The following is a 27,858-nucleotide window of genomic DNA, read 5'->3' as shown; positions in this document are numbered from 1 at the left end:
TTTTTAAATCATAGAGGTTAAAAAATACTTTAATATTAATAAAAAGCTTATATTAAGGTCAGAGCAAAGCAAATGCTATTATTTTCAGAGTGCTCTAGTACTATAATTTTTTAAAATGCACTTAAAAAATTCCAAGTACACTAAGCCTTAACCTATCACAAAACCATGAACATTAAACACATTGCAGTTCTCTTTGAGCAACTTCAAATTGTACAACTACAGAAAAAGAGTGACTTTTTTAGGTATAGGTTGAATAGCATTGCTTTTTCCCTTCCATTTTTTTTTCTAATTTGCTTTCAAAACTTCTCCCAAGAGCTAATCAGATTGGTAAGCAATTAAATCTGCAAACAGTTATAAAACACTTAGATTTTTAAAAGATGTGACTATTTAAACACCAATTATAGTGGACACAGCACTGTTTCTGTAATAAACTGCAGTATATTGAATTGAAAATGTAGATAAACAATATATGTCACAGCAAGTTCTCCATCAGTCTAATAGCTGTCCTTTGCAAATATTTATGACATAGGTTTGAGGTTTATGCACATTTTTCCTTCAATGAAATTAGATTTCTCCTCTCACATTATTTTACTTCAACTGCAAGCAGTAGAAAGTCCATAATCCTATAATGACCTTGGATAATATAATCAAACCAGAACTTTGTGTTTAAGAAATGCTAGGCTGAAGATAACATTTAGCTAAAAGATTGTTTATTTTCATTAGTTTTAAGTGTTTATTACTAAACACATTTGTACATAGAATTACTAAGTCTCAAGAAGTTGACTTAATTTAAAAAAAGTTGAATTCTAGTAAAAGATATACAGGATATTAGAGAGGCTTTTGATGCAATGAATTAACACAGGAAGTTTCTGATTTGAATGAATACACCGTAAAAGAGCCAGTAGGCTACCAAGTGACATAACATATGAAAATGTATTTTCATTTGTGAGCAACAACATGAAATGAGAATTTGTAGCTTACTTGGTACATAAACCAGTAAGAAAACATAAAACTCACCTCATAGCAAGTATCTGAATGTAAGCATGTATATACTTTCTGCTGCATGTCTAACATATCCTGGAGCAACTCCTTCCAGTGTGCCTCACTGACGGATGGTTGCCTACAAAAATTTTTAAAATTAAATATTCTCTTCTTCAACAAATTTAAAGAAAAGTAGTAGATAACACTACAGTTCCATCATCAAAAATACGAGTTTGCTCAAATGCCATTTCAATCTTTAATTGGACTTTTAACCAAAAGTGATTTAAAGACAGAATGCTTTTAATATTAATTAATATTAAAACAATGTCTATGGGATAAAATTGTGTGATGACAACAATGCAGTACCCAAAGTGTTTTTTCTGCTTGTTTTCTGTGAGTAAGACAGGGATTTAAGCAATTTTTATCAAGATCCCCCAAGTAGGTTTTGATAACTTCCAATAGTACATCAGAAAATTGGAAGTGCTATCTTCCTGCTGATCCAGGAACAGCTGGGTAAAAACAAGTTTGTAACAGCAACTGAGGATCATTAAAATGCTGTTCATTGTAGGCAATCTCAAAGGACTAATCGATTGCACGCAATCACAGGCGATTAGAGCTGCAAGTTTTTGTTCCTTAAATTGGAATGGTGTTCAGATTCTTGACCCTCTACATCCATGGATGTCTACTTACCCACAAAGCTTTCTATGCAACTTCATGTGCAAAACTCTTACTAGTAAAAACACTATGAAGGTTTTTTTACATTATCTTGAGCCTTTCAGATTAAAAAAGACTTTTTTAAGCCATACAAGCTAGTCCAGATAATAGTGATTTTCTCATGTGTTTCTTTCATTTTGGCAAAGCAAAGAATCTCTACAGAAAGTGAAAAATCAACACTTTTCCTACAGAGGCATTGACCTGATATTTTCTAAAGAAAGGTTTTTAGAAGTCAAAAAGCTTTCAGCATGTCCAAGCTAAATACTACCCTACCATCACCAATAAACTATTGTGCATGTTTACTTTAAATAAGAAAAATAAGAAAAAAAAAACAACCCACAGTGATGGCTGTTTTTCCCAGGGTTCAATCTTTTTATCTGCTTATGCCAAGAGCCGTGTAATAATTCATCTACAGTTGGAAGACGAGTTAAAAAAGTAGTTCTTAACCAGAAAAATTGGAAAATTATACTGGAAATATAAGAGGTACAATCAATAAGTAAAATCAATAAATTACCCTATTAAAGAGCTCCTAAGAAAACATGCCAAAAAAAAGAAAGCGTTGTTTTACAAATCCTATACTCTCAATAAATTTAAATAGGTCTTAAAGGACCTCATTTATAATATGTTAACTTTGACTGTTCATCACCTTGCAGTATTTTGCAGCCAGTATGCCTTTTAGGCTTGTTTACTTGAACTCAAACATATTGAAACAGGTTTGAAGTTAGACAGAGTTTTTTGAATGTGGGGAATGCAGCCAAAACACTAATCGTGTTAATCATCAGTTTAACAAATGTGTTTTATGTACACCATGTTCAGTTTGAACACTACGGTTACCTACTGCAAGAAAACAAGCAGATACGCTCTCTGACGATAAGTATTTGTTACCTTACTCTCCTTTCCCTCTTATCTCCCATTCCCTTTTGAATACTAACTTGCGACCTGTGTGCCTTGTCAACCTAATCATCAGCTTCCGTGCCTCCTCCGCATTGTCCTTTGTGTCTTTCACAAAGGAAACAGGTTTCTGAAGTCCATGTTTCTCCAACAGCTCTGACACGCTGTAAATGAATAGTCAACATTTTTTAATTCTGTACAGTTGTACAACTACCTCTGCTGCAGCAGTCTTAAAGCTGTCTCAAACAATGTACTGCAAATGCAAACAGTCTCCGTAAAATCTATAACAGTATAGATTAGCCAGAGTAACATTATTTACTCAAAAAAATTAATACTGTAAGGTAAAAGCATATCACCAATAACCTGATGACATATCTTCACAGCTTTTACCTTTTGATCAGTCAAACCGTTACAGAGTATCAAGATCGAAACAAATTCCCCGGATATTTCAGAAGTAAATATTTCCTCCCCCTCAAAAAAAAAAAAAATCAAAAAAAAAAACCCACCAACAAACATTTTTATTCCAAGGAAAATATCTGTGTAGTTTTATAATATTCAAATAACGAAAACCATTCAATATTTCTAAGATCTGAATATAAAAAACTTACAGATTATCTTGTCGACAGCACTAAAAACAAGATAAATATTCTTGCTGCTTTCTTGTCATAAAGTTCTTGGCTATACCTAGTGACTTCTGTAAGAATACATTACTTATTTTAGCAACATTAAATACCTAAGAATTTGTTCCAGTTCATCTACTTCATCATGAAGAGTGTTAGTTTTATCTGTTTCAGGCCTGCAAAGATATTACACAATTAATATTAAACATATATATCTCCATACTTCTTGTAATTTCTTCATATAATTCAGATTACATAGATATAAAGATAAGCAGTTTGAAACATCCCTTGATGAAAATCAAATATACTTTTGCTTGAAAAGATTAAAACTGCTGGCTTCTTGCTGGAAGGATAGCTAAAACTGAGAGGGTCCCTCAGTCTCCCAAGAAAAGAGCTTTTCCTTCTTCCTTACACTTTTCTCAGGCTCTCTCCTTCCTACATGCAAAAGATATTGGGAGAATAGTTTACATCTCCTCCTCATGCTTTCACTTCCTTGAGAATTACTTGTCTTTCATATAGGTCTTCCATATAGAGACCTCTCTCACAGGGCCATATTGCTGCTTTTAAGCTAAGTGCAAGACACCACTAACTGTAACAAGACCAACGAGACCAGTAAGATAGCACTAACACTTGGTCTCAATTCACCAGGACATAAAAGGTCTAAGAAACTAACACAGAAGCCTTAGTCTAGGCTGCTACTTTAAATCATGTTTTGTTTTATTATTTGGTAGAGTAAATATACAGCACAAGCATACGTATGACCATGACAACGCAGACAGGAACAGAATATTCCAATAACATTACCTACCCTTTAGTGACTTAACAACTATTCTTAAAGCATTAATTCACAACTATATTTAACACATCTGAAATATTTACAAATAACTAGCTGAAAATGTTTACCCATATCCTCTTTGTGGAAGGCATTCCAAAATATCGTAACAGAGAGAGAGCTGGTCATCTCGTTCACAACTATAAATACATTCCAATGCCGTAATCATAAGCTGGTCTTGATCAGGAATAATTTTCTGCTGACACTAACAAGAAAAGAAAGCACATTATTTTTAGTTTTCTGTTTCTAATTCAACAGTTAAGTTTATTCTGAAAGATTCTAAAAAGACGTGTAATCCAAGTAAATAAATTGTCTTTAGTTGTAATTAGAAGGTCTCTTGCTAACAACTTAGTGAACTACCTGTTGAAGTTACAACCTGAAACATAACTCGGCTAGTTTTCTACACTGCAGATACTGAAAAGAACAGGGGTACGTCATTATACCCTTTTTGAATTCAAGAGGTGGAGAGGGTGCAGGGCAGAGGAAGGCAACTGCTGCAAATATTTGTCAGATTTATTTAATATGTACAACATTATCAATATATATAAGATAGCTGTATTTTTCCTTCTCTGGTTGATTTCTGTCCATACACTTAGAATGTTCAATAATATGCAAAAATGTGCTTACGTGCCCTGAAGTAACTATTTAAACTGTAGAAGCAGCATGAAATACTCACATGGAAGGTAACTTCAACCCTTACTCACTGAACTCTTGCCTCCATCCTAATGGCTCCCATTTTATTCTTTACATTTGTTGTAGAAAGAGAGGGGCAGGATGGAAGGGGGCAAGGAGAAATAACTTGAAATCTACTGATAGTAAATTCCTCAGGAAAAAAATATTAGTGAGATCAAACTCTTTGATTCCCATTTTTTAAAAAGCAAATATGCCAGGAATTTACTTTAGACACATCACCATAAAATTACTTCAGAGAAGAATCTTAACAATAATTTTTGTTCTACTAGGTCAAGATCATAATTACTACAATCATAATTATATTGACTATCTTATCAAGGACAATTTAGATGCATAATATCTTATGCTATAATATTTTTAAATTAATGTTTTCTAAAATTTAACAAATTCTGGGTCCAAGAAGAAGGGGAAGATCAGGGAGACAATCTGATTTAGAAGATGAACTAACCCTGTTTATGAATTCACTTCTTCAGGACAAGAATTTCCAAAGAAACCAGTAGAATCATCAGGGCTCTATACTTACAGCAGGTTTTGAATTCTGAAATATCTTCAGAGGTAGAGTCAGGTCTTCCTTTGCTAATGTTACTAAATATTCTTTAAAGAGTGAATTTGCAAGACCAGGGGACTGATTTTCACAGCGGTGGAGAAAAGGAATCATCCACTGATAAACATTCTTCACGTATTCTTCATCAGAGGACTGGAAAGCGCAATGAGTTACAGAGAGAAAAAAAGAACAAACAGAACATATTTTGATCAATATAACTGAAACAGTATCTTCACCTATCACAAACAACAGCTGAAGCCTGCAATTCATCACTGCTGCACAGATCACTACATCATGAAGCACTTAAACAATTCATCATCTTTCTGCTGCCCAATGGCTTGGGGAAACCAAGCAGTACAGGAGTAAAGCCCATTACATGAGGAAAGCCAGCTGTCTTCCTCCTGCAATTTCAGAATGAGTGAAAGATCGGCTTGCATTCATGTCAGAGTAGCATTACTTTCAGCATGCAAGAATGCAAGACAGAAAAAGAAATGAGGAGTGGTTACATAAATCCTAACAAAATTTTGAAAATTCTGAGGAGCTTCAAGTGCATGAGTGTTCTGCTCTGGTGCTTACGTATTCTTCGACTGAATTTCAGAGCCCTGTTCAATCTCTAGGTATTTTTCAACCTTTCCAAAAGGTCTTTTTCTATTCTGAAATGCCACGCGCAGGCTGAACACAGAGAAAATGAAAAACATGCATATGCTGCAGAGGCAAATATTAAGATTTTTTGCCAATATTTATAGCACCAAAAAACATACACGGAAAACATTCAACGTTGTTGTATCTGCAGCATCATCAACAGCTACACTGAAGATTCTTTAGAAGGGGCCAGTGAAAAAGCAATTCACAGCTTTCAAAAGACTAGATTCATTAACATTTAGTTCTGTGCCTAGGACAAAGAAACAGGTCTTTGAGAAAACTGAGACATTTTAGCATTTGTTAAAAACAAATAAATACAGGAAAAAAACCCACCACAACAAAAAAGAAACAGTAAAAGTGTTGAATTGTTGTTGAATTAAAGATGGAGATTCATCAGAAAAACGTCAGCCACTAACAGTATCTTTATATACACAAGATCTAGGGTAACCTGAATTACTGGAGATCAATGTATATTTACTAATTTATTCAAAATACTTACATTCTTCATCAACAGTCTCAGCTTTTCAATGTCTTTCATCTCTACAAGTTCCTTCAAAGTTAAGGTTTGTTCACCATCAGTCTCATAAACTACTGTCTCAAGAGTGATCAGATTGTCACAAAGCACCTGCAGACCAGGAATATTCCTCTCCACGCCAAGACGAACAAGGGACAGAGCACAGTCCACCTGAAAAATAATAAAAACCCCCTGCTGTACAACTGTGTGCCAAAAAACAAGTCCAGCCTGTGTCCTGTTTGTGTGTCTATTTTCCTTCCATGTTCCTTTTGCTTAGTAGGCAATTTGAAGGTCTTAGAAGTTTTTGTGGACTGTATATTCCTAAATGGATTGTTCTTCTCAGCTTTACAGAGACCAAATAAAATGCTTAATCTTAGTGGATGATGTCATTATAGGCTTTTGACCCAGATGCATCCTACCGATGCATATTAATTAGGAGAATACTATTCCTTCCGGAGATCACACATAGATATATCACCTCATCTCACTGCATGGAATATGAAGGATTGCTTTAAACTAAGATAATCAGTTAACTGACTGAACTTATGCATAGCTCTGCATGTAACGTGACTTTTCTAGCTGACCATGAATTCATAATTTTAATTGTTGCATTTTATTTCACAGAAAATAATGACAGTCTTTTTCCCTTGTTACTGAAAATACTTTTATATGAAAGATTTTGTATCAATTTCAAAGAATGCAATATTGGCTATATGTATTCAGTGAGGCAGACATAAGTCTGGAAGAGTAGAACGCAATTTCATTTATATATTAGTAATTCAATTAATCCTTGGAAGTTGCTTTTTTTCCCATACCTACTGATAGGCTGTTAAGATCACAGGGAACTATGACTAGAGAGCCTTGGAGGACCACAAACTTGAAGAATAGAAGAACTTGTCCCCCAGAACTAGCTCATAGTGATACTTCCAGCCAACCTCCTTTTCATGCAGCTAAATTGGCTTGAGAAGCAATAAAATACTGGAGTACTTCAGTGATGAGCTCTATTCTTACTTGCAATGCTTGTCTTTATCACACATTGCTTCAAACATTTTTAAAATATGAAGAAAATAAAGCAAAAATAAGCTCATGGAAGTAACACAGACACACAATAAACCTGCCAGGAAGAAATCATGACAGTACTACACATTGGCATATGAGTGACACACGTGACTGCCACATATCGATATATATGGCACAGTATCATGTGACAGATAAAAGAACATGTTTCCTGATACCCTGTGCACAACATTCCCTCCCTTAGTTACAAACATAAAATGTAATGGTGTCCTGGTTTTGGCTGGGATAGGGTTAAATTTCTTCCTAGTGCTGTGTTTTGGATTTAGTATGAGGAGAATGTTGATAACACACTGATGTTTTCAGTTGTTGCTAAGTGCCCTCCTAGTCCAAGGACACCTCCCGTGCCTACTGACTGAGCTAGGTGCACAAGATGAGAGGGAACATAATCAGGACAGCCAGCCCAGCTGGCTAATGGGGTATTCCATACCATGTGACGTCATGCTCAGTATATGAAGGGTAGGCGTGATCCAGGAAGTACCGATCGCTACTTGGTTATCGGTCAGCGCGGGTGGTGAGCAATTGCATTGTGCATCACTAATTTTGTATATTCTATCATTATTTATTATCATTATTTTCCCTTTTCTGTTCTATTAAACTGTCTTTATCTCAACCCACGAGTTTTTCTCACTTTTACCCTTCGGATTCTCTCCCCGTCCCACTGGGGGGGTGGGGGGAGTGAGTGAGCGGCTGCATGGTATTTGGCTGCCTGCCAGGTTAAACCACGACAAATGGTAAACATTTTTCATGGACTAGTGAAGTGCTATGGTAAGCCAAGTGAAAGGGAATCTACCGGCTTCCTATTCATTCATAGGATCAATTACCTGGCTGAGTAAACTTTAGAGCAAGCATAAGTACACTGCAAAAGAAAAAACAAATACTTCAAAAGCCATAATGAAGATTGAGACACAGTGTATATTACTGAGGGAAAAGCTCCCATCAATATGCATTAAGACAGGATTCTGTTGAAGAAGGCTGATCAGCCCGAGTCAGCCATCATCATTTCCTCACTGCTATTCTCACCTGCATCGCATATTTTTCAATTTCCTGTGCTCTGCTCAAATACCAATCGGTAACGAGATCTAACGAAAGGTCAGTAGTCCTGTACTTCAGTAACTCAGGTTGCGTTTCATACAGAAATTCACCTTCATCTTGTAAAGTTGGTTCAACAATCACCCTTTTCAAAAAAAAAAAAAAAAGTAAGTATATGTTTAAGTATACATTTGCTTGCATTTTTTTCACATCAGTTTTTTTCTTTAAACTTCTGGTTATTCTGAAAGAAAATGCTACAATCAAACTACCATTACACCAATAATTTGATGAGACTCAAATGCCAATCATAGTAAGTCTTAATTTTTGTCAGCAAAGTAACTAGAAAGAGATTCCAAACATGAGATAGGTCATGAAAGAAAGAATCCTCTCTACCCAAGACACACGTATGCCCAACCTCTGCTTTCCATCTGTTCCTCACACAGTGAAAGGCAGTTTTGTGATCCATTAAAGCTGCTATGATAATGTTATGGTTGACAACTAACAGGGCAGAAGAGGAGCAGGCGGGGGGGGAGAAAATCAGGATTTCCAACAGTAACCCCCGCTCACATGCATTTGCAAAAGTTACTCATCACATAATCACAGTGAACATAATGCTGTAACATGTAAGAGTATTTGCTCAGTCAGTCTCACTAAGAAAGCTGAAAACACAAGTTAGTGTGCACAAAAATAAGAAGTGAGTCTTACTGGGTATTTCCCACATTTTAAGAATTAGTAAGGAAATTCTTTATCTGAAGTGTACATAAATACAGAAAAAAACTTTTTACTTTTTCTATATACTTACCTGCATTCTGCTTTTTCACACCAGTCTTCTTCACGATGTTTCTGCTCATTCCAAGGAAGAATTTTCAATGTCCCCTGCTTGTAACTGGTGTAACAGAAAAGGGAAACGTTACACAATTATTTTTTTTTAAATTATGATAGCATTCAATTAATGGAATACAAAACATAGGCAAATATTTCAGTGAATTCATAAGCAGCACATAATTCAATTACAGTATCAATTTTTTAAGATTTATCAGTTCTTAATGCAGATATACAAGTATGATTTTGCCTGTATGATATTACCTGTACAAACACATATTCTACCTATACCATTAAAGATCCACTAAAAAAATTTATTTTCTTACTGACCGTACCTTTTAAAAAAAAAAAAAACCACTACATGCTTTAAGAATTTTTACTGCTTCACAGTAAGTATTCTGACTTCATATGCTGTCACAGAAGACTGAAATGAACAAAAACCTATGATCTTCACAGCTTGGAAAAAAAAAAAATTCTTCAAATTTTAGCACAAATCCTTGCACTGAACCAAAACAAAATACATTCTGCTGTACTCATCTTCTTAATTAAGTTTAATGTGGCTTCCTCACCACAAACTTCCAGAGTGAAACATTCTCTAAATATTGAGGTTGAAGAAAAAAAAAAAAATATCTGTTTAAAATGCAGTTTAAGAACACCACAGGTTATTACTAGAATGATTACTTACAGCTCGCTGTTGTAAGATAGTTGCTTAAGCAGCATAAAACCTGAGAAAACCAGGTCAAGCTATGCAAAACATAAACTAAGGGGGAAGAGAAAAGCCATATAGGTTCTGGCATTTGTAGAAATAAGAAACAAACCATGTACGAAGTAAAGACATTAAAGTTTCAGCATACTGGAGCAATAAGCTATTTTATATCTCATTGATTTTCTCCTGACCCTGATAATAAACAGCAATAGCAATACTACATGGACAATTCCTATCTATAAATTAATAACTGACACAATATTCTCACCCCTTGAAGAGCAGCACTGTAACTCAGTAGCTTAAAAAGAAACACAATTCCAACAAACAAATCAATTTCACGATATAGAGTCAAAACAACAAGCTAAAAATCAGTAACACCATCTCCTTTAGCAACAGCCATTAAACACATTTAACAAAGCAAGGCATGTCCATACTAACTGCCCTGCCCTGTACACACACACACACCCCCTTCTCCCAGGTCAGCCACCCTTTCTTTCTCTCCTCTATGCACTAACAATAATACCCCGCGTTTTATCCATAGTAATTCCAACCCTCCAAATGAAACATGCAGTAGAAATCCAGCAATAAATTGGCAGAGACAGATTTGCAGGCTATAAAAGTCAAAAGAAAGGAGGAAAGAAGATGGAAAACTGCTAATTGCTGTGTCTCAGCTATAGTAACATCTGCGTTCAATTCCAGTTCAGTAGGACAAAATGCTCCAAGATTATCTTTATAATTAGGCACCATGTAGTAACATCACTGAAAAAAAATTAATAAAGAAAACTCCAAATTAACATTTATGATATAAGCACCAGGAATAAAGTCACTTTCTGATTTTGGAAAGATTCATCATCAGCCCATGTATTTTGGGGATTGGGGGGTGCTGTTGTTTGTTGAAGTCTTAGATAACATAATTTATCAATCAATTTTAAATATTAATGCTTAAAACTGGGTTCATAAACTACATTACTAAGGTCATATTTCAAATGTCATACATGAGAATGTTATTACGGAAGGCCCAGTTTGTACTGAAAAAGTTCTCTTTATCAGTTGAAATGTCAAAGAACAGAAAAGCCAGAGTGTGATTAACACTCCCTTCCAAAATATAAAATCAAGACAGTATGAGCAGGTCTTTATGTTACAATCAATAATGCTCTCCTTGTCTATGTTCTATTAAACATAAAAGAAAACTGGACAAAATTTTATTGCCCAAGACAATTTCGTTTCATAGTAAAATTTTTCCACTCACTTCCCAGTAGGCTTAAGACGACATTTCAGGGGGGATTGGTTGGTTGGTTGGTTTGTTTGGGTTTTGTTTTGTTTGGGAAGGATCTTTTTTGGTTTTGTTTTGTTAAAAAGAGAAAATGAGCTTTTATACAGCAGAGAACAGACAAGGGTTTCATTTTAGAAGCTGTTTCAAATCATGTCTGCAAATTGTAGCAGAACTACCATGAGAGAATAACAGTAAGAGAAGATTTTCAGGTAACAACCCCAATTTCACATTACAGATAGTATGTGCAGCTAATGTTGGCGAAAAAAACTAATACCTTAAGTAGTTCTGTCTCCAAGAATTGTAATGTAAGATTTTGTTATTTTACTGTATTTAAAAAAAAAAAAATCTCAGATACAGTATGGGCCTGTAAGACTTGACTACATCAAATCAAATCATTTTAACAATCTTTTATTCATAAACATATCAGGGGTAAAAAGAGATTCAGTCATTGGCAAGGACCAGTTGGCAGTGGAACCTCTCAAAGGAGCCTGAGGGCTCAGGCAGTTTCAGAAGCTGAAGAATCACAAAGTCAAGCTGAGAGGAGCACTCACACCACATCTTGCCCTTCCCTTTGTCCTCTTCCCATAGCTCCACTAAGAACAGCATGAATAGTACAGGGTAACCTGTAAAACAAAGTCAGCCCCTCTCTGTCAGTCTCCCTCTCACACACCCCTTAAGACAACATATTGATTGAGTCACCATCCCTGGAGGTATTTAAAAGACCTGTAGACCTGGCACTTAGGGACATGGTTTAGTGGTGGACTTGGCAGTGTTAGGTTTACTAGAAGATCTTAAAGGTCTTTTCCAATCTAAACAATTCTATGATTCTATTAAAGAGAACACAAACTGTGCCCCTACACCTCTCTTCCAAACTTTGGCTTTTGCATGAGTCTCTGAAAAACCTAACTGATGGGGGAGCAATAGGAGGGACACATGACAAGTAAATAATTATATCAAGCTCCATTAGAAAATTGCAGGAGATACCATTTATTGTATTTACTCTGAAAACCAATTCCTGTTCCAAGTAGTCACTTGTGGACTGTTCCCAGCTCTCTCAAGTAAGAGCATCCCATCTGAATAAATCTTCCCATATAATCTCAGAGACCCAGGAGAAACTTGGGAAAGTTGCTTTGGTCTGGCTGTTCTTTCACTGGTTGTTTTTGTCGTTATTGAAAGAAAGAAGTCACACAAAACAGTAAAGAAAGAGGTGCACACTTTTAATAGATATTTAAACTTCAAAATTTTCCTCTTTTGGCTAACAAATTATTACAAGAGAAAATCACTAGAAATAAGCAAAGACAGCAGAAGTTTAGAACACAAATTTAAAGCCACCCATGCATGAATATGGGATCAGAATGACAAGGAACCAAGACATTCCAAAACTCACACACACTCTCCTAATGCTACCATCCCTCAGTATGAGATCTTAAGGAAAAAAAAAAAGAAAAAAAAAAAATCTACTGATCCAAACCTGCACTGCCAAATACTACATTGAATACATTCTTCCTAATTAAGCTGCCACATCCTGCCTACTTGCCATAGACGTGGCAAAGTTACATTCTGGAATTACAGCTCCAGTTAAGAAATTGTTTCTTAACAGATTCAGTAGCACAAAAGGTTTATAATTAACTTTGGCAAAACTTGCAAATTTTCCTTTCCTGACCTGAATATCAGGATTAATTATATGTTTCTTCCCTCCAATTATTCTTAACATAGTTGGGTCACTTTCCTGACCCTGATAAACAATATTAGAGACTAAACAGTTTAATTTTTATGCAAGCAAGAGTTTTCCAGCCAGCCTAAAATTGAAAGTTACTAGAAAACACTTCTTTTCGCTGACTGATGCAATTGCCTATCCGGCCCTTCTCCCCAGCTCACTTCAGAAAATAATCTGTATTTCCCTCTCCCCATCTAAAAGTAGGTATTTTCTTCCCTATTCCTGTAACACAAAACACACCTGAGTTTGCCTTTAAATTCCAACTGCTTCAACTATTTTTTAAAAATACATTTTAAAATAGAATCCTTTCCAATTAACAGAAGTCATGGATTAAGTACAGACTCCATTCAAAATAACTTCTCCAACACCCCACTATGGCTCCTAGTTTCACCTGAAGTTGAAAGTTTATTGCTTAAAAAAAAAAATCCTTCCTGAGAAAGATCTCATTCAATTCGAGTTCCCAGGCTTTGCTCTCTTTGTTTGACAGTTGCTTTGCTTCCCCCTTTTCCCTCACCTCCAAAATCCATCAAGTGAGGAAGCAATATGCAACTCTGCCTCCCCCTGCCTACCTTACTCAACACGGTACAATAGAAAACAGTTGGAAAGCACAGAGACAAGCAATGTGAATGACTAAAGGTAAGAAGTGCGTGTTCATCCCTTCTGTGAAATCCAGAGCAGACGGAAGAATCCTAGAAGAAAGAAAACAACCAATATGCGAAGATTGATACAACATTGTTCATTTTTTCATTTCACTTAAATAGGAAGTGACATTTCAGTGTTTTTACTTCCTACAACACTGTAAGCACTGATGAGACTAGCAGGGCCTCATTTAAAATAAACAGCAGCAGATACTGTTTTACACCATATGCAGCTAAGCTGTTAACTACTCGCTGCATGATATAGAAGATAAAACACTGTATTTTGGCTCAAAAACAGAAAGAATTATTGGATTAAAGTGTCATGTAAGTCTACTATGTCTAGAAAACACCAAGTTCAGGACTATTTGAGCCACATATTGTAGACACTTGAGAAAGTTCAGGTAAATGTTGCAATGTGCTTGCCTGTACCTACTTTTTTTCCCTTAGCAACTGCTGTTGGCCATTTGCCTTCTGGTCAAATCTACCAAGACCAATCTCAGGTTTCAGCACAAGATTTTGCAGGAAGCAAACCTACAGTTGTCCAGACACATCAATTCAAGAAGTACTGTAAGTATACTTCAAAAGTTTTTCATAAAAGCTTATTAACAGACCTCACCATGAAATACTAAAGAGGAGGAGACTTTTCAGTTCATGGGGAAGAATCGTCATCCAGTGAAATCTTGACTGGAAAACGTCTACTCCATCTTTTTTCCCTTCTCACAGCAGAAAAAGTTAGAGTTAAATACTTAAGTCAGGTGTACAGATAAGCCACGGAAAATTCTTTTAAAAGTATTTTCTGCTCTGGCTCGATTTACCAGTTTAAAAGTATTCAGGTTCACCATAGGAATAAGTTGAGAGAATAATTTTAGATTTTTAAAGCTCTCACCAAGAGTCAAGCAGCACTCAGTAACTATCTCGTCTAAATGCTTAAAGAAAAGAACACACACAAAAAAAGATACAACTGCAAAATATCTCATCCTAGTAGAAATCAGCAATTATGGAAAGTCAGTCTTAACAGATACGTTTCTTGCTGAGCTAAATTCACAAAAAAACCAGCAGAAACCACACCATTCAGAGCTGACTGCTAACTTCATTCACTTTCTCAACAATGCTAAAAAAAAAAAAAAAAAATAAAAATCTGTAACTCCCTTCTGCCCCCTACATGACTGCATCCAACTGTCCTTACTTTCTCTCCTCATTCTGAAGAGTTTAGAAAAACTCTTCGTATTTCAATTCAAATACAAGGACTGGAATAAAGCAGCCTTGATACTAGCAAATGATGGGAAATCCCTGTACCTGAGATTTATCACAAGATTGTATCTCAAGATTTATCACAAATCTTTTTCTTAAGTTATAGTTATGTTTTAGCACAGAATTTTTTCCTCAAATTTCTGTATTAGTAACTCCAGTGACTCACGCAGAAACAAAGAGCAACAAAACTTTGGAAAATTAGCTATTAAAATGGAAGCAAGTCCATCTTTGAGAAAGATTTCAGGCATCAAAACACCAATGCATTCTGCACTCATAAACATAAATGCAAATGACACAGAGAAGAAAAAGAGATACAGATATGAACATATACACGCTAAGAGGTAGGGCTTCCATTTTAGAATCATTAAGGTTGGAAAAGACCTCTAAGATCATCAAGTCCAACCGTCAATCCAACACCACCATGCCCACTAAACCACCTCCCTAAGCGCCTCATCTACACATCTTTTAAATACTTCCAGGGATGGTGACTCAACCACTTCCCTGGGCAGCCTGTTCCAAGGCCTGACCACTCTTTCAGTAAAGAAATTTCTCCTAATGTCCAGTCTAAACCTCCCTTCGCGCAACTTGAGACCATTTCCTCTCGTCCTATCGCTAGTTACTTGAGAGAAGAGACCAACACCCACCTCGCTACAACCTCCTTTCAGGTAGTTGTAAAGCGCGATAAGGTCTCCCCTCAGCCTCCTCTTCTCTAGACTAAACAGTCCCAGTTCCCTCAGCCGCTCCTCATAAGGCTTGTGCTCCAGGCCCTTCACCGGCTTCGTTGCCCTTCTCTGGACACGCTCCAGCACCTCCATGTCCTTCTTGTAGTGAGGGGCCCAAAACTGAACACAGGATTCGAGGTGCGGCCTCACAGTGCCGAGTACAGGGGCACGATCACCTCCCTGCTCCTGCTGGCCACACTATGTCTGATACAGGCCAGGATGCCGTTGGCCTTCTTGGCCACCTGGGCACACTGCCGGCTCATGTTCAGCCAGCTGTCAACCAGCACCCCCAGGTCCTTTTCCTCTGGGCAGCTTTCCAGCCACTCTTCCCCAAGCCTGTAGCGTTGCCTGGGGTTGTTGTGGCCAACGTGCAGGACCCGGCACTTGGCCTTGTTGAACCTCATACAGTTGGCCTCAGCCCATCGATCCAGCCTGTCCAGGTCCCTCTGCAGAGCCTCTCTACCCTCGAGCAGATCAACACACCCGGCCAACTTGGTGTCATCTGCAAACTGTTCAATATCTTTATCAACGATCTGGATGAGGGGATCGAGTGCTCCCTCAGTAAGTTTGCAGGGGGTTGTGGTGGCCGAAGTGCAGGACCCGGCAGATATGGGGACAGATCACTGTAGTCACTAAGGCAGGTGGCCTTTTCCAATTAAAAGAAACTGTCAGCTGTGTCATACCACAACTCTACACAAATATTAGCGTGGGGGTTTTCTATTTTTAATTTTTTTCCTGAGCCACTGCTTCCCCCCACCCTTTCCCCTTCTCTCTTTTCTTTTCAACAGTAGAATAAATATGATTGGAGCCCAGTAAATTGACAGATTATGAAGGTATTCAACTCTATTTCTTCAAAAAGAGCTGACTTTTCCTGTATTGCTCTTTTTACTCTATTGTTTATATCGGCTTGGTAATTCTTCCCATTCTTTGCTTTGACAAAAGAGGTCCACGCTATTGTAGTTTCTGTATTCTACCAACTACATTTATTCAAACCTGCAGATTATTTTTCTCTCCAAGGACAGGCTTTCAAAAGAGGAAGGTCTAATTCAGTTTCAAGGTCAGAATCCAATTCTTTCTATTACCAATGGCAACTCTGTGTGCTTTTTTCCTCCTTCAAGCATTTCATACAGCAGGCCTGTATCTGAGACTCATCTAGTTGAGGATTAGAATTTTTTTTTTTAAAATCTTTTCCACTGTAAACTTGTGCACATCAAATCCAGACTCCAAGGCAAAAGGCAATTTTCCTCCAACACATTTAGGTAACAGTATCTTTTTTGCTGAAAGACATGCACATTTTTAAGATAGGCTTGGGGTTTTTTCTAAAAATATTTTGGGAGTAGATGAATCTTTGCTTTTCTTTTCAATTATGTCTTATTGTCTGAAAAAATATTACAAACACTAATTCTGCATTTGAAAGCTTGTGTGTTACATATTGGAATAGTTCTGAACATAATGCATTTAAGTAAGTATTGATCTGTTAGAGGTGAGAAAGCTATATATGAAAGATACCGAACTATAAAATAAGGTAGTGTTTCCATCAAATGGTTATCCACTCAAAATGTTTTTGAAGAATATGCTTGATTCCAATTTTATTACATTTATTTTTAAAATTATCTCAAATTTATGTTTTATGATAAGAGGAATATAAAATCCTGAACCTTCAAATATTCTTTCCCCGTGCTTACACTTGTACACTTACCAGAATTTATGATTTCCATATTTTACTGTAGGTACACTGTAAATTATTTTAGACTTCATATTCAAATTAGCACCTCCGTAATCCCACTACATACAGACATGGAGGCATTAAAAGTAGGCTATATATAATACATATAGCTGTATATAATACAGGATCTGCAAGGGATGCTATATAAAATATTCTTTTTTAATTTAATCCAGAAACTCACTTGTCCAAAGTCTGTATCTTCTGAGACAGCAATGGGGAAATCAATGCCAGTTTCTGTTGCTCTGAAATCTTACGGCTCTGAAACAGTTTTATTATGTCACAATTATTCTATAACTGAGGATGAAATATAAGAAGAAATGCATCCCAGATATGTAGTCTTAAATAGCTATGGTATGTATTGCATTTTTCATATTGCATGAAAACATTCTTTTCTACCACTATAGTAGTTTAGTAGTGAATTAGTAAATGCAACTATATAACTGATTACATATATTTTTAGGCTTCCAATTATTCAATGTACTATGTGATACAAAAGTGGTGGGCAGAGAGAAAAGCTCTTAATTTTCCAGGAATATTCATAGGACATGTGACAAATTCATCAAGACTGAAGTACAGCTGATGCCTAAAAGAGAGTGCCAAAGACACCACACATTTTGGGAAAACTGATCCGCATAAACTAGTAGAAAAGGTATCCCAGCTGCTTTTGGTTCCCACAGTTAACTACCCTTCAGAATTCCTGCTGTGCGCATTGCGATGACAGGTCTTTTGAAGCAACTCTGCCACCAGAGGAGAAAATTTGTATCTGATTTCACATAAACAAATCAAGCTATGTTTTAATGACGTGGTTAACCTTTAATAGAATTTGGGGAGAGGGGAACTTTTTTCTTCTCCTAAAACAACCTAGACTGAATAATCTAATCATCAGAAAAGTCAACCAACACTACACAACCACAGTTTAGAAGCTCATTGTGGTTTTTCTTCTTGATGTATACAATTAAAATTGTGAAGCAATAGCTTTCACAAAATCAAAATGGGCTATTTTAAAGCCACAGCTGAAGTCCAAGTAAGATCAAAGCTGTCTGTCATCATATAATGAAAATACTCCTTCAGAACTGTACATTTATAAAGTGTAATGAATGTTCATGGAAGAAATTTTGTTCTAAACCCTGTAAAAAGGTGACAAACAAATAAGACAATAGCAGCAATACACTTTCATAAGAAGACTGGGGAAGGCAAGCCAAGGTACAGTTCAGGACTATGCAGGCAAAAGATGCACATGGTAGATGAAGACAGGACAAGTCAGGCATGAACAAGCCGCAAATATAAAGAAAATCCTGTTAATGATCTGTGGATAAACAGCACGGGCATAGTTCGGCTCACATGCTATAGGAAGGTATGCAAAGGCTGCTACTGGCCCACCTGAAACTTTCTCCAGGCTGAATGCACCCAGCTCCCTCTGCCTTCAAATGCTCCCGTCCCCAATCACCTTGGTGGCCCTCTGCTGAGCTCGCTCCCATTTACTGATGTCTTCCCTGTACTGGGGGCCCAGTATTCTAGATGCAGTTGAACAAGTGCGGTAGTCTGATTGCGCAGTCTCCTGGCTGTGCTTCTGTTCACGCAGGACAGGATGCTGCTGGCCTTCCCTGCTGGCTCATGTCCTGCTTGTGCCCACCAGGATCTCCAGGTCCTTTTCAGCAAAGCTGCTTCCCAGCCAGTCAGTCTCGAGCCTTTATTGTTTCAAGAGTTTCTTCAGTTGCAGGAACAGGACTTTGCATTTGTCCTTCTTGAACTCCAAGGCTCTTGCTGGCCCATTCCTCCAGCCTGTCTAGGTCCCTCTGAATGGCAGCTCAGCTCCAGCATAGCAGCTCCTGTGAAACTTCCCTCCTTCCTGGTGACCGCTCATGTTCTCCACGGCTCCCTCATAGCTTCAAGTTCTCATTCTCCTCTTCAAAACTCCTCACGACTAATATCTACAGTACTTTTGCCAGCTCACTTTCTGCAGCAGCCTTCTGGCTGCAGTGAGCTGCTCCTGCTGCTTTCCAAGATCCCCACATAGGCCAGTTTGCAGAAGAGCTTCTCTTCCTTCAAACCACTGCTTTAACTTTTACATGGACTACAGAATCTTTCCCGCTCCTACCAGAAGTCAATCCACACAGGAGCACAAATGCCATCATGACAAGTTAATCTTCCCCTCAAAAGTTATTTTTTTCTACTTCATAGTGGAAGGTAAGATCTGAGATTTTTTAATTTTTTTTTTCCAAATACATCCTTGAAATAATATTAACTACATTGATCCCTCTACCTCTAAGCTGTTTTTCTTCTTTCCCTTAGCGCAAAGGAAAACAAGTGCATATAAAGCTTATGCCCTTCTTACTTATTTCACTGTAGCACTATACTAATGAATTCAAACAAACAAAAAGAACTAACCACGGGATTAATTCTTTTAACATGAACACTTCTGAACTACACTAAAACCAAAAGCAGTTCAGCTTCAGAAGAAAAGAAGAAAAACTAATACGAAAAAAATGAGGACTATATATTAGGCAGTTCTGCAGACGTTCAGTCATCAAACCTATTTACATACATATACTAAGAGGAGAAGAGATGAAGCTTTCAGAGCTTTATTGAAACTGCAGTGCCACAGGCAATAACTAAAAACCTAGTTCAGGAGAAGATATCATTATGAAAAGGCAAAGTTAATTGCTTATGAACCTCTTAGTTTAATTGTGTAGTATTTATCTATTCATAGATGAGAGTCTACTATGTGGAAATTTTCAGGTTTTAAAAGCTTCACTAAGTTTTTAGAAGATATTTCCACTCCCACCCCACTTCATCAGGCAAATGGAGTTCATCTACAACTCTTCAGTAAAAATTCACTTTAAGCCATGACTGAAAAACAATATTTGAGAAAGTTAAGGAGTAAAAAAGCAGCAACATATAAAAAGTTGGTATCTTAGGGGGAAGGTTTTTACTACTAGTGTAATGTGCAATATAGCAGACTTATGGCTGTTGAGGGAAACATATATTTGAATTTCCCAACTTCCGTGAGTTTAAAATGTGAGCAGTAATGTTGCAATATAGCAGTTAAATGTAGTAAAAAGGATAAGAAAATTAAAAGAAAAGGAAAAAGACTCTGGTTATGTATTTATAATGGTGGTAAGGCATTATTCTCCTCTGAGATCACCTTTAAAAACCTGAGGGCAACACTCTTAACCATAGACTGAGAACGCTAACTGTAGCTATTAAAATAGAGATTAGAAAGAGCTATCCTCTCCTTTGAATACCTAAACTTTTACCACCTTCACTCTAGTTGTCTTAACAGATGAAGTCTGATGGATTTTTGAGAAGGAGCATGAATCCCAATGACTAAGAGACAGCAGAGATTCAGGAGCCATCATTATAAAAGAAGCTAAGAAATAATATGAAAAGAAGTAGAAAAACATTACAATCACAATTCTGAGAAAACACATTACTGAGTAATATCAGTCTATCACAATACCAATTTGAAGCCGACAGGCACGTAGAACCACCGATGCATCTTAGTATTTCAAATTCCTTCTCAACTCCGGGAGCTTATATAACTCGCAAGTCTTTTCAAGAGTCTCATGAATACATAAATCCTCTGCTCAGGCATTATAAACCTCCTCCTGAACAGTTCTGAGAGAGACCCCTAAAGATGCTAAGCTACAAGACGTGTGCCAAAAAACAAGAAACAAAAGGACATCTACTACTTGAGACTTTTTACAAGCAGATACAGGAAAAAATATGTATCTGTTTTGTAACAACCTGGCCCAAAAGACAGGAAAAAAAAAAATTCTTCTACCTTTTTTCCCCTATTTGTTATGCCAACTCTTCCTTGACTGATAAGGCCTTAGAATTTTTGTGACACCAGCCTCTAAATGCCATCCTAATGTAAATTACATGTGCCAGTAACAAGAAAAACAACTGCTTTATGCCTATAGAATGTACCAGCAAAACAAGCATTTCTTTCACCAGGTACTTAAAATTTGCTATCTGCAGCTGAACTGGAGGTTCCAGACGAAAGGAAATGGCAGTTATAATGCAACCTTTACAAAAACATTTCTCATAGGTAATGAAATTCTTCAGATATAGCACTTCTATGTGCATTCACATTGGTGGTGGTGTACAGCAAGCAATTGTTTCAATGCTTTTGCCTTGGCAATAGCTAGAGGTGCCTTTTTGTCTCACCTCACCCGTTCCATGCACAAACAAGGCAGCACCTGCTATACAATCTCAAGTTTTTCCTCAGCCAGATTCCACTATAGATGGAGGAACTAACAGAACACAGAGCAATGTGGTGAATTTCCATAAGGATAGGTGTCACCTCAGAGCGCTCCAGCTGGGAACCAACCCTCTTACCATTTAAAGTGCTCCATATACATAGACACGATACGGACAATTCCCAGCAGTAGTTCGCCCTACACACACACGAGGCCATATCTGAAGACCTAGAAGACAAACTATGGTACTTTTTTTCCTCCACCAAAATCTTTTCTGCCTCCAGAGCCGCACACTGCTCAGCAAGAGGTCTGAGCTGCAGGAGGCCGAGCAGCGAAGGCATCAGCAAGGCGTGAACAAGGCGTTCTTTAAGCAAGGCCATCAGGGCAGGCTGCACTCTTCACATGGGCACTATCATGCAGTTGGTCTGTGTTAGTGGTCTCATCACATGCACCACAATTACCCTATTGGAATCTTTTGGTACAGACAATTATGGCCTTGAATTTTCAGAAAAACAATGAGCTAAAAGAAGTCACAAGAGCGCGCTGTCTTTTTTGCAGCTGAAAGTAGAAAATTCTTCTGATATCCAGCATACACCCTATTTCGTAACTGCAACAGCATGTAATTTAAAAAGAAAAACCAGACTAAGCTTTCCTGACTCAGAATCCTTTATAAGATTTTCTAGAGTCGAAGTTCATGAGGACAGATTGAATCACTCTCACCCTTATCCCAAAACCACTGTAATTACAAGCTGCATAAGCTGAAGAGACACTAAGTCATACTGCTACAGACATTTTTTCTACCAATTAAAACATTGGGGTTTATATTTTTATAATGTTTTCCTTTTGTTCAGAAGTTTATTAATTACAGTCAGTACTTGCAACTTTTTAATATTATGTGGGAATGAAACAGTTCCGTAAGTTGTATCATAACCTTGTTTAATCATTTAATTTAAGGCAAATTATGTCTACATACTGTGTTCCATAGAGAAGTAAACTAGAGAGCACATTCATTTAAACCGGATTTCATAACAACAATCTATCTACAGAACAGTAATTCTATTCATACTAATAACCCATTTCAAAAATAAATGCTAGAACTAAAAGGCCCAATAAACTCACTTAAAATGAACAAGAACTTCAATTCTCTTTGATTCACATAGATTCATTTTAATTCACATGGAAGAAGAATTGCCAGAAACTGAAGCTATTTGGACTCGGGGAGGTGAGACTCATCCCATTTCAAAGAAAAAAACTTTTTAAATTAATAGGAAAATGTTACTTTGTACAACTTAAGTCTATTCCATTAGTATATTATTCTCATTAATAGATATTTTCATCAATACATATTTAATTCTATTACATTAATAAAATAGTTTTAGGGAGTGTATTTAGCAATGCTATGTGAGTAATCAGTTTTGCAACAGGGAAACAGTTTTAGAAAAAGGTTAGATCAAATATACAGTATATTTTTATAAGTATATGGGATTTGTCTATATAGGACTTGCTCTCATCCCCATTTTGCAGTTGCCCAAAGACAAACATTTCAAAAGACGTACAGTATTATCTGTTCTGCAACCTGAAAAAAAAGTGTGAACCTGCACATACCTGATCCTAGCACCGGAAATTAAGCACAGGAATTAAGATTCAAACTACATACTTCCATTTTTCAACAGCAGACAAAGCTAAGTTCTTAACCCATAACTTCACATCTTTACTACTAGATCACTGGTGAAATGTTTTATTTTAACTGTCATTTTGCCTCTTGGCACATAAGTCAGTTTCTTAAACAAACCAACCAACCACAACAGCAAAATAAAAAAAAACAAAAGCAAGAACAAACAACCCTTCAGAAAGAAGGGGAACCTGTTTATGAACACCAACAAAATAACATAACCACATTTATGAAGACCCTTCTTCCATCCCTCTCGCATTATAGATATTATCAAAACAAAAAAGAAAAATTCAAATATATTTTACTAATTTTATAAACACTGCAATAATTTATCTTCATGGTCCTAACTGCTACCTTAAAAAAAGGATAAAACAATTGTTTTCACATCATAACTAAAATAAATGTGTTCCTAATACTACCAACTACAACCATACTACCTAATACTACCAACACAATAAAAACGGCACTGGTAAATATTAGATACCATGAAATAAAGACTAACTTCTGCTCAGAAAGGACAAAAATGATAAGTATCATAAGCTAGGAAAAATGTCAGGGGAATAACTTGATGAATTAAAAAAAGCTCTTCTACATGGAAAATTATCCAAATGGGACTGTTAAAACTTTACAGTGAAAAACTTAACTATAATGCTGGAAGACTACAAAAAAAAAACATTCTATTAGCTACTCCAAAAACTATCCCTCTGAAGTAAGACTTCAAAGTCCTATTGTTAAATATTAAATAACGAAGTCTCCCCAATTCTTAACGGGCACTGCTTCAAAACTAATTTCATAATTGAAATGTTTGAAAGAAACACTCTAGAAGCAAAAAATTCTTTTAATTAATACACAGAACATTATTATGATGTTCAAGGAAGACTCTCTTATGAAAATCCATATGAAATTGGCAGTAAACTAACATTTTATGCTGAAATAAAAGAGTAGGAAACTCTGGATTTACAACTTTTCATAATTCTTCTGTAGCAAGCTGCGTAAGATCAGTAACAAGAAAATTAATGATTTTGACGTTACTGACTGCTTAAGTGTTAAATTACATTTCAAAACAAATCCAGAAAAACGTAATTGCTTCTAGGGAGCTAAACACTTGTGTTATTAATTTCCTAACGCTGGCTGTTATTACAAACCAGTTACAGACTTATACCTGTGAAAGTCTGGGCAGTTTCAGGTCACAATAGGCCATGCTTCCTCTTATGTGTAACGGAGACAAGAACATTTAAAGTCCCTGCTTTACTGATAATAACCAAAAGAGCTTCCATGAATGGCACAAAGTAAAGCAGAAAATGAAGACTGGTCAAGTACATAAAGACAAAGCTGCTCTCTTGATTCCAGCTAATAACCAACAGCAAATTGCCATATATGGAAACTAATTTAAGTATTAACCTAAAAATCTTATTTTTTTTTAGTTAATATCCATTCATGCATCCTTACCAAGCTTCAGGCAACAAGAAAGCGTATTCATGTGGTGAAGTAGTCTCTGGAAAATTGGAGAGAATTGCCTGTCTATGCGGAAGTAAAGCTGATCCATGGAAAGTGAACAAAATTTCCAGGGCTCTGACATTGCTTTCCTAAAGAGCAAAACATTAAGTTGCAGAATTAGCTTAAGACTGATTTAGACTGAAAATGAGCAAGAAATGAAGCTTAGGTCATGCAACAAACATTTAATTTGAAAATTTTCTTTAGTGATAAAGAAAATTAGCTCAGGGTCACTGCATTTATTTATTTACAATCAAACAAATTCACGCCCCACCTCTTAAATTCCCACTGACATTCAGCTAAGTTCAAAGCTGGGGGGGAAAAATGCACTTAAGTGAAAACAGCAATACCAAAACAAAATCACATTCTAGCAAAATAAATATTAATACCCGAGCATAAGTTCTTGCTGAAAGTACAATATTCTGATTTCTGAACTTCTTGAAGAATTCGCCATCATAGTGCTGTTCAGATGCATGAGGCCCTCCAAGGATTTCCTTAAAAAAAAAAAAAAAAATAAACCCCACACTTGCAAAAGATTGTTTTTTACGCAAGATTTACAAAAGCATCAAAAAGCTGATACGTTTCTTTATCTTAGGATGAATAAGTATAAGATATATGTGGAAAAGCATGCTGTTGTTTTTTAATTGTTTCAGTATGAAAAAAAAAAAGATGCATTTTTCACTGATAAGCTAAGACAATTCCCTGCCTTATTTTAGTTAGCGTTTAGACCACATCAGTTACAAAGAGATGTGGTAAGAGTCATTACATGACTAGTGCCAACTGCAAAATTAAAGTTAAAAAACTAAATAAAATACAGTTTGACATTCCAAAAAGTTTCACTTTGGTAAGCTCACAGAAGAAAAAGATTCGTTAGAGAATCTGAATGGAACTTGCTAATTAGACTGACAGAGAGAAATAATAGTAATCCTGCATCAACTCCACATCCCATGTTGCGTAACTTCATTCCCTGCAGACACGGTATGTTCAAAGCAGGCTTCTGCCCAACTGTACCTCTCAACACCAACAGCCGGCCATTTGCAACAGTGAAGCAGGAGAAACACGGTAGCTTGAACAGAAAACAGCTTACTTTTCTCAAATGAGAGACTGTAGCATTTCAAGAAGACTATAAACATTAATACCACAATATATAACAAAAAAGATATGATGATGTGACGAAAAAGTTACAGGAATACCTATGGAATGAGAACTCAGAAGAACTGTAGCCAGTTACCAAGTGTCCTCACCTCATAGGTTTCAAGGCGATCAAGATAAGTTAACAGCTTCAGCCTGCTACGGCAGAGTTCTTTTTGTTCCAGTGTCAGCCTGTGTTCAAAACAGGATTTCCATGCTTGTAATTGATATTGTACATCATGTGCATATGAAGACAACGGTTACACATTTTAATGATTTTGTGCACTGAAATATATCAAGAAATTAAGTAAACCAAGAACTCTGACACAATATAATGCCAATTAAAATTTAAATCACTTTCCTATTAGGAATAACATACATGAGAGTAATTACGTTCTTGCAGCTGTGTAGTTATAATAAACCTATAACTCTGAATAAAACATGGCCTAACATTTCATTTACTTTGAAAAGTTTACTGATAATAGCAGTTCTTCACGCTTCTTGGCCTCTTTTTCCTTTCTAGTATCCATTTCTTCATCTGGTGACAAAAAGTCTTCATAGGGAATTTCAATGTCCACCTCCCCCGGTAAGATAAATCTGGAAGACAAAACCAACAATGTATTCAATGTTGATTAAAAAAAAAACCAAAAAAAAAAACAAAAAATAAAACCAACAAAAAGATATGACAACCTAATTTTTGAATAAACATACTAACAGCTTTCTTTTTATGTCTTGACTAAAAATCTAAACTTGTATAGAAAATTATAATACTGAGTTTTGCTGTTGTAAAGCAGCAGGCACTCATCACAAGCCAACAAGAGGCATCATCTCTTGTTTCTACCCCTTCCCTAAAACAAACCAAAAAAACCAAACCATCAACCACAGCTATGATGGTTGATAAAAGTTTCTAAATCCCACAGGTAGCACTGGGATTGGCAGCAGCTCTACAGCACACAATGGTAATAGATGACTGCATGAAGAACGAACAGCCTCTTCTATTTCTACCACCAGGAACTGAATACTGAAGAGAATTGTCTCGGCATGGATTTCCCCTCTGACCCACTGTGTTTTGCTTTGTTCCCCTCTCCACTTCAACAACAGAAGATGATTACAACAATTAAGACATAGAACAAAATGCATTTATAGGGGTAGTTGCAGCTTCCAGAAGATGCAACAAAACCAGATTCTCATAGAAAAATAGTGACATCAGAAGTTCTCCATGATGAAGAAAATAAAGGGCATCCAAAGAAGAGGGAAAATGCAGTACAGAATAAACAGTGATTTTGTAAAAGGTAAAATGAGAATAGGCACCTTGTGGACACCTTTAGAATAGTTTGATTCAAAGCATTACCTTTCTTTATGTCCTGCAAAAGCATCTTAACATTTTCATTAGTGGTTGATAAAAAAATTTTACCAAATTATTAGAAAGACTTCATACACCTTTCTTTAAAAAGAAAAGAAACAAACAAACAATACTCTTCCCAAACCTGCCGCCATCTTCTCCTTTTCCTATGGCCACAAGAGCCTCCAAGTCTGTGCCTTTCAAGCCATACTGAAGTAGCTTCTTCGCAGCATCCACATTCTCTGGAACTCTTTCCAAGCACTCGTGAAGAACCCAGGCACGCTTCTTAATTTTGCTCTGTCCAAGAACAAGAGCATAGACACAATGTTTTATCCTTCAATTTAAAGCAATGAAACTGGAGATGTTAAAATCTTCTGATGTGTTTTTTCCACTTAGGAAAATGTCAACTTAACCTGATGGCTGACAATGTGAACCAATAAAAAAAAGAGGTTGAGAATGCAAAAAACGTAATTCCCTTGGAGTATATGTGGCAGAAAAGGGCACAGAAATGCCAAATGATTTAGCAGAACCTTCACAATAACTGGAACAGAAGTTACTATTTGTATTCCCTAATTAGTAGCACTCCTCCTTACACTAAATAAAATGTGATGTTTTGGGGCTAAAA

General features: G+C 36.5%; 1 protein-coding gene across 1 annotated transcript in view; it reads right to left on the bottom strand.

Moving 5' to 3' along the window:
• NBAS (NBAS subunit of NRZ tethering complex) overlaps positions 1-27,858 on the bottom strand; it is a 209,439-nt gene that overhangs the window by 143,179 nt on the left and 38,402 nt on the right. Inside the window, exons 17-29 of the mRNA XM_075145030.1 lie at positions 27,379-27,530; positions 26,354-26,488; positions 26,005-26,083; positions 25,150-25,254; positions 24,716-24,852; positions 9,340-9,423; positions 8,529-8,682; positions 6,417-6,602; positions 5,255-5,428; positions 4,110-4,243; positions 3,320-3,382; positions 2,628-2,750; positions 1,018-1,120 (exon numbers count right to left, since the gene is read on the bottom strand). Of these exons, the coding sequence (XP_075001131.1) occupies positions 1,018-1,120; positions 2,628-2,750; positions 3,320-3,382; positions 4,110-4,243; positions 5,255-5,428; positions 6,417-6,602; positions 8,529-8,682; positions 9,340-9,423; positions 24,716-24,852; positions 25,150-25,254; positions 26,005-26,083; positions 26,354-26,488; positions 27,379-27,530 (1,629 nt within the window). The remainder of the gene's footprint in view (positions 1-1,017; positions 1,121-2,627; positions 2,751-3,319; positions 3,383-4,109; positions 4,244-5,254; positions 5,429-6,416; positions 6,603-8,528; positions 8,683-9,339; positions 9,424-24,715; positions 24,853-25,149; positions 25,255-26,004; positions 26,084-26,353; positions 26,489-27,378; positions 27,531-27,858) is intronic.

The sequence above is a fragment of the Calonectris borealis genome, chromosome 3 (genome assembly GCF_964195595.1).
Source record: "Calonectris borealis chromosome 3, bCalBor7.hap1.2, whole genome shotgun sequence".
NCBI classification, from domain to species: Eukaryota; Metazoa; Chordata; class Aves; order Procellariiformes; family Procellariidae; genus Calonectris; species Calonectris borealis.
Note: the sequence above shows the minus strand (reverse complement) of the source record. Positions and strands in the feature narration are given on the sequence as shown.